At 41.8% G+C, this 12,608-nt stretch overlaps 1 protein-coding gene across 10 annotated transcripts in view; it reads right to left on the bottom strand.

The window, feature by feature from the left end:
• mtus1a (microtubule associated tumor suppressor 1a) overlaps positions 1–12,608 on the bottom strand; it is a 38,049-nt gene that overhangs the window by 23,802 nt on the left and 1,639 nt on the right. For 8 of the 10 annotated variants that reach the window (XM_037780669.1, XM_037780673.1, XM_037780675.1 and 5 more), the window contains 2 exons: positions 2,221–4,303; positions 1,751–1,976 (listed from right to left, as the gene is read on the bottom strand). In XM_037780669.1, the coding sequence (XP_037636597.1) occupies positions 1,751–1,976; positions 2,221–4,206 (2,212 nt within the window). In that variant the 5' untranslated portion in view covers positions 4,207–4,303. Of the gene's footprint in view, positions 1–1,750; positions 1,977–2,220; positions 4,304–7,532; positions 7,750–10,229; positions 10,391–12,608 lie in introns of those variants that run through there. The other 2 variants (XM_037780670.1, XM_037780674.1) reach the window with 2 other exon arrangements.

The following is a 12,608-nucleotide window of genomic DNA, read 5'->3' as shown; positions in this document are numbered from 1 at the left end:
ATGTATCTTACACTCTACAGCAAACATGTCAAATATGAACAAACAAAAAAAAAAAGTTAAGTTTAAGAAAAATAATGCATCCCTATGAAGTATCCCTGTAGCCAGAGCATGCATGTGAAGGTTACTGCTTTACTGTGCTCAGGACTCTTGATTTCAACACTTTGTTTTCACTTTGAGCTCGAAACCTCCCTTTCCTTCCCCTGCTTTTTCCACTCGTACAGATGGCTTCCCATCAGAGGAAGAGTTCCCACCCTCCTTCCCCAGGACTCCTCTTACTATGAAGAGCAGTAGGGCAGAGGGAGTTGGCTGTTTATCCCCAAGACCTGGACAAGAGACCGGAGGTGACATTTGTATCCAACACGGTTCCTGTGGGACATGGCTGAGCTCATCATGAGGCTGACAGTAGGTCTATTACAGGAACTGCTTAATGTCACCCTCTGATGGGGAGACTGCTTTACTACAACCTGAATCATTTCAGTTTACAATGGCATGTGGAGCAGAGCTACGCAAATTAAAAGTTAAATAATGCTATTTATTATTTGTATCCGTCATGTTCATTATTTCTGAAATGATGGTGGCAAGCTTGTAAATAAATAAAATGTTTATCAATCATCTGAAGAGTATAAAGCACTACCTTATAACTAGGACTGTCAAAGTTAACGCGATAACACGTTAATGCAAATTCATTTTAAAGCCACTAATTTCTTTAAAGCAATCCATATTCCCGAGGTTGTAGCGGGCTCAGTTTTTTGTCATACCAGCTTGTCGCAATGGAGGCTAGATAACACTCTAAACCTGCGCTAAATTTTGGCGAAGAAAAACTGTCATTGCCAATTTCAAAGGGGTCCCTTGACCTCTGACCTCAAGATATGTGAATGAAAATGGGTACCCACGAGTCTCCCCTTTACAGACATGCCCACTTTACGATAATCACATGCAGTTTGGGGCAAGTCATAGTCAAGTCAACACACTGACAGCTGTTGTTGCCTGTTGGGCTTGAGTTGGCATGTTATGATTTGAGCATATTTTTATGCTAAATGCAGTACCTGTGAGGGTTTCTGGACAATATATGTCATTGTTTTTTGTTGGAAATTGATTTCCAATAATGCATATGTTTGCATACAGCAAGCATAATTGCCCACTCCCATGTTGATAAGAGTATTAAATACTTGACGAATCTCCCTTTACGGTACATTTTGAACAGATAAAAAAAATGTTTGATTAAGTTGCGATTAATCACGATAAACTATGGACAATCATGCGATTAAATATTTTAATCGATTGACAGCCCTACTTATAACATAACTGTGTTGCTTTGAAGGATCCTGCTGCAGCTACAGTACGTAAACCCCACACAAAACCATGTACTTCTGGTGCTGCCTTCAATCCTACACGGCCCTTCAAATCCAGTCCAAGTCAACTTCTCTACTGTGCTTGTTTCAGTTTACACAGGGTTAAATTGGCCTATTACACAATTCTCTCTCTCTCTCTCGGTTGTGTAAACAGAGGAAAAAGTTAGGGAATCCTTCGCTCTCTGCTTAGCCACTTATGAGGGTATTGATTGTGACGTTCTGTCAATGTTTATTTACCAACATTTATAGGTCAACTTTCCCATTTGTGAAACAAATGAAGAACAACTTTAAACTTTTCTCAAGACCCCTGCGATATCATCACAGGCTCAGCTTAACTCGATAACAAAAAACACAAAGCATGTACAGTATTTAACCCAATTACTATGTATCCCACTTACCTGTGCTGTCCTTCTGCTTGGACTGTGGTGTCCCTATAGTTTTGTGTACATCCCTCCCCTGGGTTCCCTGCCTCTGCCTGGTAGACAGAGTGGCTGGTCTGGGACTGGCAGCTGGAAGTAGTGAAGGTGGTGCTCCTCTTGTTTGTCTAGGAGATGACCGTCCTCGAAATCTGCTCTTACTCTCATCCCATGAGGCTCCCGCAGTTGTCGATTTTCTGAATTCTGCCTGCAAAGAGAGCAGTTTCTCACTCAGTCCCTAAGCTCTATGCAATTGGTCCTGATGGTTCACAACACAAACAGACATTTTCCCAGAGATCCCTGGCAGCTCCAACCAAATCAGTGTCCAAAATATTTTGATTTAATGTGGCCCACAGAAAAAGCTGCAAGAACATGAATATTAACAGTACTTGAAAACTAGTAAGAAAGTAAAAATGATTTTTTAATTGTTTACATTATAAATCCATACTCACCACCAGGCTGATCCTCTTAGCCTCTCTGGTGGAGTTTTCAGCAGGTCCGTTTGTGGCCTGTTTATTCAGGTTCCCTGGTTTGGTCTGCTTCAGGTGGGTGTCAGCTTTGGGAATGCTAAAGCTGGCTGAAAACTGTAGACTTGCTTTCTTCTCCCTGGGTGGCCTGGATGACAATAATGAACTCTCCGATGAGCAGCGAGGCCGCAACTTGCGGACAGGAGGCTTGTCATGACCTAAAGCCGAGCCTGACCTGACCTCAATTTTGTTTAGCACGCCCTTTTTTGGAGCTAGTTTGGGATCCGTTTGGCCACTTCTGTCAGGGGATTTTTCTGAGGATGATAAGCACAGGGTCTGATTGCCAGAATGCTGCACTGCGGCATCTGCTGCTTGGCTTGACGCTGCTTGTTCAGTTTTAGAGCTGCATTGGACTGCTGAAGCATGATTACTTGCATCTGGGTGTTGGTGAGGTGGGGATGCTCTACTCTTCCCCTGTCCATCTACAGCATTGTGCCCAGATGACTGAATCGTTTTCAAGCCCAAATTATCAGCCCCTGTATTCACCTGTCTCTGAGCATCATTGACCATTTTAGTGGTGGTGAGTGGTGAGACAACTGCAGTGCTACTCCTTAACTTGGCAGGACTAATCCTAATGGTTGCTCCTCTATGTGCTTCAGTGTGTTTATTTTTCACATTAACTTGTGGCGGTTTGTGCTGTGAAGCAGGGCCTGACGCTGACATTTGATGCACACTTCTTGTCACGACTTTAGATTTTACGCTGCTGAAGTCGGACTTGGGAAACTTCTTAATTTCCATTTTCTTGACTTTGCTGGCTGAAGGCGGCAGTCTTGCAACCAAACGGTTAGGAGTCCCAGAGATTTGCTGCCGTTTAGCAGGGTGCAGTCCTGGGATGGCTGCGCTTCCAATACTGGGAGACTCTGAAAAGGAGGGGAAGCCAGGCATCATGTTCCCAATGTTTAATACTGGAGTGGAAGTATGGACATCCTTATCAGTGTATTGTATAGCTGACAGAGTGGACTCAAGGGTCTTGCCTTGTTCTGGTGTAAATGTTCCAGGGAAACTGGGCAACGGCTCCGCTTCAGCACTAGCAACCTGAGCGTCTTTTCCACAATCGGCAGGAGATGTTTCACAGACAAAGGTCATCGAAAGACCTCCCTCGTTCTCACTTGGTAGAGCTACAAGAAAGTTGGATGTTTCCATATCATTTTCCTCAGTGGGGAGCTCTGCATGAATGAAAGTCGTGCCAAGACACGGATGGCTTATGTTCTCAATGACTCTTTCTGTGGATTCTTCAAGGACGTCCGGCAGAGTGGTTGACAGCAGGTTAGAATCAGCCGGAAATGCGGGATAGCCCGCAGCCAGAGACATAGAGGACTCCTCCAGGGAAGAGACTAAGAGGGACTGGTCCTCAAGACAAAAACTGTTGCTCCTTATTACCATTTCCCCAGAGCTCAGGGAGCAGCAGTCGTTCTCGGTGGATCCTCTACGGGAAGTCTCGCCTGAACTCAGCTGGCTTTCCCTCCCAGCAGAGTCTGGAGACATCACTGCACTGCTACTTGCATCCTCTGTGTTCTTAATGAAAGTCTGGTACTCATCCGATCCCATCTCAAGGCTGCTCATCACACTCAAGTTTTCATTCCAGATATTCCCGCTGCTGTTAACGGGTGAGGTGGTAAAGGTTTGGTTCAGGTTCATGCTTACGCTGCAGCATTCATTATCTTGAGGTACAGTGTTGTTGTAGGGGTTATCCACAGAGAAGCCGTCGCTGAGGCAGCACTCCAGCATGTTGATGTCAGGGGAGCTGGTGGTTTCTCTGTCACTCATATTTGAAATACTACTGTTGGTGTCAGGTGAAGGTGACAGTGACGAGATGCTGTACTGACTCTCAGGGGAGAGGGCCTCTCTGTGGGGCAGAAGAACTGTGCTCCCAACTTGGTCGGTGGACATGTTAAATGTCACGTTAGACATTTTGGAGTTCAGACAGGATACTTCTGTAGCTCTGAATAGCCTCACATTCGGTTAGCAGCACAGTAATCCATCAGTTTTGTTGATCAGGCACGAATATCTGTAAAGGGGAAAAGGTCAAATTTGTATAACCCATGTTACTACACAATCTATGCTGACATCACTGAATGTTAACAGGAGCGTCCCGAACTGACCCATAGGCTTATCTCCAGACATCCCAGTGTAAAATTTAGCTCAGGGCTCCAAAAAGGCTCTGGCCTGCTCTCCTAAGCCTTTGTAGTCACTGGTCATTGTAACAGTACCTGGATACTCAAATTATTTATGACTTAGCTCAATGAAAAATGCAAAAGTCATCAGAATCCTGCTGAGGGAATGTTGTAATGCAAGTCTAAATTATCTCCTAGTTGTAATATGTGATACAATGTGATTTCATTTAGATTGTTGAATATCAAATTACCCAAATATCTGTACCCTTTCTAAAGATATGTTTTACCAGACACACCTTCCGTCTCTCCCGAATCATGGTTTCATAAAAGCTTAAATGTGAGGCTGGCCAAGCAGTTACAAGCCTTAAATGAGCCAATGTGGGTTTGGCATGAGAAGTAAACGGCAGTCTTAACTGCTTTGTTGTGTACTGTTATGTTTATTTAAGCTGACTGGACTGCTAAGCTTGCCAGCATCTACTACAACAAAAGCACCATTGTGGCATGTGCCACCGGAGAGTAAGATATCAAGTCACCAACAGCCTGAAAGTTTCCAGTATGCAGACTCCAGACATTCTGCTGCATATAAAAAAACTTAAGAAAAAAACCTGAAAAACTTGTCCAACTTTCCAGGGTTGTAATCAACCCCAAATAGTGAATGAAACGCCAACATATATATTGATTGTTTGGAGAAAAATTGTGCATAGTCTGCTGCACTTCTGTCAAGTCAACTCTGTGTCCTAAAAAAAATACTTTCCCATACAACTAAACCGCATTCTCAATTATATTTTGAGGGAAATATATGTTCCACCGGATTACGGTCGCAGTTTTAAACTTGTGGTTAATGTAAATTGAAACAAAACAAAAAAATGCTACAAAACTACTTGGTTAGGTTTAGTAAAAAACATCATGGTTTGGCTTAAAATGACTGTTGCATTATTTAAAGCTGCAGTGGGTAGAAATGGAGCAAATATGATTAAAAAAGTTATTTTTATAAAATGATCACTATATTCTGACAGTAGAAAGTTAATCTGAAAAAATCAAGTGCCTCTGTGTCCTCTGGTGCTCCCAATGGCATCTGCAAGATTTCACACATCGGAGGAAAACAACTAATCAGAGCCGAGCTGGAGCCTTGCCGTCTCTGAGCAGCTGTCAATCACTCGCAAACTCCGATCAAGCGGTCAAACTAGGCAGTACTGATCAAATATGAATCCATACTGTTACTGTAATGCCTATTTCTCGCCTCAAATGTTTTCAGAAACATATTTTAGTGTACCGTTTAGCTGTAAAATGAGAAAGTTTGTGACCCGGCAGCCATGTTGAGATCAGTTATACCAAGCAAAGCCCACCAGCCGGAACATAGCCAATAGAAACGCTCAATAGGAACGCTCTCTCTGAAATTGGCCAAAGTCTCCCGTCACGGGCTTGATTTTTTTAAAGCCTGAAAACAGAGCCATGAGGATGTGCAGAAATCTTGTTATCTCTCAGAACACTTCAATTACAATATGCTGAAAGGTTATTATCAAAGTTTTGCTCAATGATGCCAAAAATATTCTGCCTACTGCAGGTTTAAGCTACGGACGTAAATTAAAACAAGTGAATGTTGACTTTTGGCTTCACATGGGACACAAGCAGTGGCCTCCTGGGTGAAAGTCCTGTGTTTGTTTGACCCGACCTCCTCCCTACAAGAACATCTGCAGACTGTCAGATGTCAAAAACAAATGCAATCCGGGACAAAATACCCTCGAAACGTAATTCACAATGCAGTTTAGTTGTATGGGAACATAATTGTCAAGGAGACAGGGAATATACTGGTTGAGGAGGGAGGGGCAGGATCAGTGAGGGTACATGACCTTCCCAGGAAACACAAAACAAAATGCAGAAAACATATGACTTAGTTTAAAATAAACCTGAGCTCAGGGGTTTTTCTTGGTTGTCAGAGCATTCTAAATAAAACATAGTACATGTCTTAAGAAAAAGAGAGGCTTCAATTTATAATATGCAGCATATTAACCTCATGTTTTCAATCTTGAGTGGCAGCCTGCTTGTCTTTGGCTCATCTGTGTGTAATACTGCTAAGATAGAGGTTTCTTTTGTAGCAATTTCAAAACTCCACCAGTTGAATAGTCTGGGTGCAAAAATGTTGACATTTCCCCCCCATATACAGTATATAAAAGGCAAATAAGGCTCTACTTAAAGTGAGTGATGTAACTAAAGAGTTAAAGAGTCATGGACCCCTGGAGTCACTAGAGATAGCTGCAAGTTTGAGGTGCACTAAACTATAAATACATTGACAGTTTTTTTCTCATAGCCAAAATATCAGCCACCTTTACAAACCAATTTTGGCAAGCAACAGAACCAACAAATAACATTCAGCAAATGTCAACTCAAATATATTATTATTATTTTTTAAACAAGACCTCAATAGAGAAATTCAAAATACATTGTCGACTATAATTCTGGCCTCCACCTCCATAATGCACATTTCAAAATGCTAATTAGAAAATGTTCAACCTTAGAGCAATGCTCAGTCTGTAAAGACAACAACCACACCATAAATGAAGTCTTCAACTGGAATAACTGAGTGTTAGTCTAGTCTTTAAAGAGATCTTTGGCTTTAACATTTGGGAGAAAGACATTTTCAAAATATAAGTATGCCACAATAATTATTTGGTGTTAATATTTAAATCTGCCTTACTGGACACTCGACACTACTGCTGATAAGATATATGAAAGCTGCTCTGCTTTTATCAACATGACCAACAGTCCAAATCTGGATGTTTGTTTAACCGGCAGAGAATCAACACGCCTTTCTGTAAATTACAATCTGTACAATATATTATACAGCCATGGCAAACTGCTGCACATTGAACCTTGGCAAGAAGAACTGCCCCTCCAACGCCACTGCAGTATCTTCCCACACAATATGACAATGCAGAACAGTGATTTTGCTGGTTAAAAACATCACTAGGCATTACATTGTTATGTAAAGTACAACTGCACCTGAGAAAACCATGAACTGACGATGTTTATGTAAAAATAAAACCACCAAGATAAGCCACAAGAAACTGAGCCAACGAATAGAAAGCAACACTGCAGAAAAAAAAAACCTTTTAAAACACTTACCTTTGGACTGAGAAATGGATCAACTATAGTATGAACTAACTCAATACCGCCATTCTCCACAGTCAGCTGTCTTGCCTTCTGCATCACGTCAGATCACTCACTGTTTACAGGTTCACCCGGCTCATTTTACTCTCTCAGAGATAATCCCATTACTGCTTTCCTTCCAAAGCGCTAAATCCAGCCAACTGGGCAGGCAGTGGTGTGCAAGTGTGCTTCAGCCAGACACCAACAGCCCCCGTCCCACCACCACTCCTCCCTCCTCGTGTTTAGAGTCAACCGTGCATCAGTAACGTCACAGCCAGAATGAGGGTGCCCCCTGTGCAGGCATTAGATTCTATTTCTTTCCTCCCTTCCCTGTAGGCCTACTGCAGCACTGGATCAGCAATATCTCCGACCAGCCACTGTGCCAGACACATCAGTGACTTGGCTGCACACTGCTCCCAGTGCAGGCATGTCAAGGTCCAGCTAAGGATTGTGCTCTACGTAGAGCTCCACTCCCAAGTTTACTGATTGAGCAAGCAAGGAAGAAAGCAACATGTTACCTTATCCACGCCGAGCCCAGTGCTGGGGGAGTGGCCATGGCCTGCCAGTGTTGGCATTCACTGTTGCTAAGCAGCCAAAGTCCCTCTTTTATGAAGGAATGGATCAGGCTGCTTTTTTAGTGAGGGATAAGTGAAAAGGGGAGCAGAATAACAGGAGGCCTCGGTTCCTTGTTCCCACCCAGAATTTGCATAGAAACTCACTTACTCCAAGATGGCAAGGCACATTACAATGTTGGTTACAGCTGACAAGTGCTCCAAAGTCCTCCACTGATAATGTCACTGTCTGATGACACAGCCTCATGTTGTACACAAACAGCTCGACACCTGATCCCAACACTGCAGTAGTGGTGTGACACCAGAGTCTAAGACCTCTAAGACCAAATGCTATTTCTGCTTAATCTATACAAGGCCCCTGACCCCTGGAACTACAGTCTAATCTTAACTAGAGAGAAGATGTAAATCATGGTATAGAGCAGTGGTTCCCAACCTATTTTCGTTGAAGCCACCCCTACTTGTATCTAAGAAAGACTCATCACCCTAAAAATAATTACAAATCCTCAAACAAAATCCTCAGTTTCAATAAAGTGACTCAGTGTATTAAATGAGTTTTTCTTAATATATATAAATAAAGTGATGACGTCTTGACAGATTCGCCAAGTGAATGCAGATGCATATCTTTTTTTTCAATTAATTAATTTACTATAATAGTGTTAAAGATGCGGGCCTCCCTTTGTGTGCGTCAAGCGGGAGAGCAAAAATGTTTTTGAAAGGCTAAAAGCCCACAAATATGGATTGAAGCCGGATGATAGATTTGCAGTGAAGTGCTACCTGAAGTAGCAAAACAATAAATTATTTTAAATATTTTTTTTTTAATGTACAGGCTTTTGTATAAATTAACCACTAAGTGTGTTATTATGATTTTAGTTATACATGAAGAAATCTAATTTCAATCATTATCTCAGAAGACAAATCCTGGCGCACCCCTTGTGATCTTTGACGTCCCCCTAAGGGGCGGTTCACGTGCCACGTTTTTTGCGTGCTCAAATTCGTTGTTAATGTAGATGCGTGGCAGGCTCGCTCAAACGCGGGAGCGACGCTATTGCGAGGAGCAAGCAAGATAAAATTATTTCAACTTTTGGAACACTGCAGCGCGCACAGCATGTCACGTGACAAGGAACAACCAATCACAGCCGGCAGATATCTTTTCTTCCTTCCGTAAATATCAGTGTACAGTAAATATATGGAGGAGAAGTTAATCATTTTAGTGCAGGGTTACCCAGAGCTTTATCTATTTTACTGGCTTCACCCTTTCCGTCCAAGAACGTCACAACATCCGGTTGAAAGGTCAGCCAAGTTGACACTAAGAAATGGAGCAGTAAAGCTACCGTGAGGTGCTGGAAATCTATTTCTTTGTTTTGACTTTGTTTAGTTTAGTCAGTGAGGCTTTTACAGCTAAATTACTACAACTTCATCATCGTAGCAAGCAGATTTTGGTTGGTTAGTAATGGTAGGCGCAACAGTAGCGCAACCTCCCATGCACCTTGGATAAAATGATGAAAGCGGCACAGCTGGCATTTTCCACACATTTTTAGACGCAGCATGTGAACGGCCCTAAGGAACCACTGGTATAGAGTAGGCTTATTATCTCCTCAGAGTTCTGAGTCTTATATCCTGTAAAAGCTGTTATTTAGTGGGTATAGTTATCGAATCTAAGCATTTTGACATGGTCTTCAAGTACTGTTCAAACCTAAAACCTCAGTGATGTTTGTTGCCACCTAAACAGTACACTGTAAAAGTGTATACAATACATTCAAAACCAAGAGGCTAACCGGCCAAAATCCCTGATACCCGACACTCACTGTAAACTGCCCACGATGGTGTGGTCTACTGGACCCTGTGTTTTGAGAGTCCATTCTGCCTTGTCAGAAAATAAAATGGGGTTATTTTTGTAATTGTCTCAGATTCATTATCAACATTGCTGTTTGATATGAGGCCCCACTATGTACCTGTCTGTCCAAGAAAAATCCAATGCAAGTTACTGCCTTCAAATAGCATTATACATTTAAAACTGAAAGTGAGATCAACAGAACAATGCTTCTCTATTTTTGAAGCCCCCGAGGCACTTTGCAGAAAACCTTGAATGGCCTTTTCTTGCCTTTGCATGGGTGACTGGACGTATCAGTGTCATACAGCCAGCAGTTATGAGTAGCAGGGACAGCCATCAAAAGCCCAGGCACAGAGCTGCACCACACTACCACAGGGCAGCAGGTCAAGCTGGGGGATTCCAGCCAGCATACCACAGGGACAACGCTGTCCTCTGTAAAGCAGGGAACAAAACCACACCAATGAGCCCGGTTAGAAGGATAGCACGGCACTGTCTTTCAACAGTCAGAATATTAGTCAGTCTGCTTCAGCAAGAAGAAATAGAAAAAGGCTTTCAAGAGAAAGCTGTGCCTATGCTATCTAGTGAAAAACAGAGACCTGTCAGATGTGTCAGCAAATGTATCTTGGTTAGCTATTCATTCAGTTAGCCTAAACTGTGATGCTTATGCTGAATACACATAGCATTTCCTAGGGCTGTGCATTGGCAAGAATCTGGTGATACGTATCATGATATAGGGGTAATGATTCAATATATTGCAATATATTGTGATACTGTAAGCAAGGTGATACATTGCAATTTTTTCCAATCTAATTTTAGGAAAACTGTCATAGTATAAACTATAAAGACACCATGATATGTATAAAATCTGAGTAATACAACATTCACTATGTAAAATGGCTACTATGGGGACTAACATCATTACACATGAATATAGTTCCACAAGAGTCTTAACTTTCCTGTCATACAAAATGTATGTAATTCCAAGACTGTTTAGGGACCCCAGTATTCAGAAATAATACATCATTTTAGAATAGGCAAAAATATTACATTTATACTGCATTCAAAAAACATGTTTTTTGCCAACAAAAAAAAAGCGATTATGATAAAGTCGGCATGTCTGTAAAGGGGGGGAAATGGCTATGCCAGTTTTTCCTCACCAAAATTTAGCATAATTTCGTAGTGTTATACATCCTCCTTCGCGACATGCAAGTATGACATGGTTGGTACCAATGGATTCCTTAGGTTTATACCGTCACTGCACTTCTAGCTATGAAACTGAGCCCGCTACAACCGCCGAAAGGCAGAATAGTGGCTGGGACTGCCGGCGGGCCGTCAAATTTTTAAGAGGTTAATTAAAAATCTAGTGTTTTGGAGAATCGCAGTAACATAATACACATAAACATAATATCGCAATACTCTTACATCCCTTGCATTTGCAGAGGTGGACAACGGCAACACATAAGAACAAACATTTTAGTTGAATCTTGTGTTAAGACTTTTTTTTGACAAGCTCTAGGTCAAGAATTAACCCTTGAGCTCAGTCTGAAATATTGTGCAAGATATTCACCTATATTTTATAGTACCATTTGAGAACAGGGTTTGTGGTGTTGTCCTGTATAGCTGAACAAAATAATTTCACCTTGCAATACAGTGCAATCAACACCACAAGCATATTGAAATTGGTCTTAAAAAGTTATAAAATGTGCAAAGCAGATAAACATGGATTCCACAGTCACCTACGGTATTCTTATTTGGGAAGAAAGATGAGAATTAAGATTGCTAATCATCTGAACACAAAGGGACTTAAAGCAAAGGATGTTGTCAAAAATCTTGGTGTTTTAATCAACGGTGATCTCAGCTTCAATAATCATGTGAAAGCGATAACCAAATCAGCTTTTTACCACCTTAAAAACATAGCTAAACTTAGAGGTCTTATGTCAAAGCATGACCTAGAAAAACGTATCCATGCTTTTATCTCGAGCAGAGTCGATTACTGCAATGGTCTCTTCACGGGCCTACCTAAAAAGACCATCAAACAGCTTTAGATGGTGCAAAATGCAGCTGCTAGAGTGCTTACAAAAAAACAAAAGAACTGATCACATCACTCCAGTACTTAATTCCCTACACTGGCTCCCAGTAAGTCACAGAATTGACATTAAAACACTACTGCTTGTTTACAAATCACTAAAGGGGGTAGGTCCAAATTACCCCTCAGATATGCTTCAGCAGTACACACCTACTAGACCTCTAACGTCACTGGGAAAAAAAATCTATTAGTAGTACCCAAGGTCAGAAGGAAACATGGTGAGGCTGCTTTTAGCTGCTACGCTGCTCAACTGTGGAACAAACTTCCAGATGAAATCAAAGATGCAGCACTTTCAAATCTAGACTCAAGACCAAAAACTGTTCTCAGCTTTTTCTGTTAAGGCCACAAATCAGTGGAACAGCCTGCCTGACGATGTGAGGAGCTGCAGCTCTATCAGCACTTTCAAAACCAACTTAAAACGTGTGTTGAAAGCTGCTCAGCTCTGTACTCACTGATCTTTCCTCCATGGTCTTCATGACTTGCTTTTACTTGACAAGCATACTTTGTGATGTGCTATTGTGTGTAGCTGTGTATTGTGCGTTTTGTATGTTCTTTCTTGTATG

Source organism: Sebastes umbrosus, chromosome 9, assembly GCF_015220745.1.
Source record: "Sebastes umbrosus isolate fSebUmb1 chromosome 9, fSebUmb1.pri, whole genome shotgun sequence".
Lineage (NCBI taxonomy): Eukaryota > Metazoa > Chordata > Actinopteri > Perciformes > Sebastidae > Sebastes > Sebastes umbrosus.
Note: the sequence above shows the minus strand (reverse complement) of the source record. Positions and strands in the feature narration are given on the sequence as shown.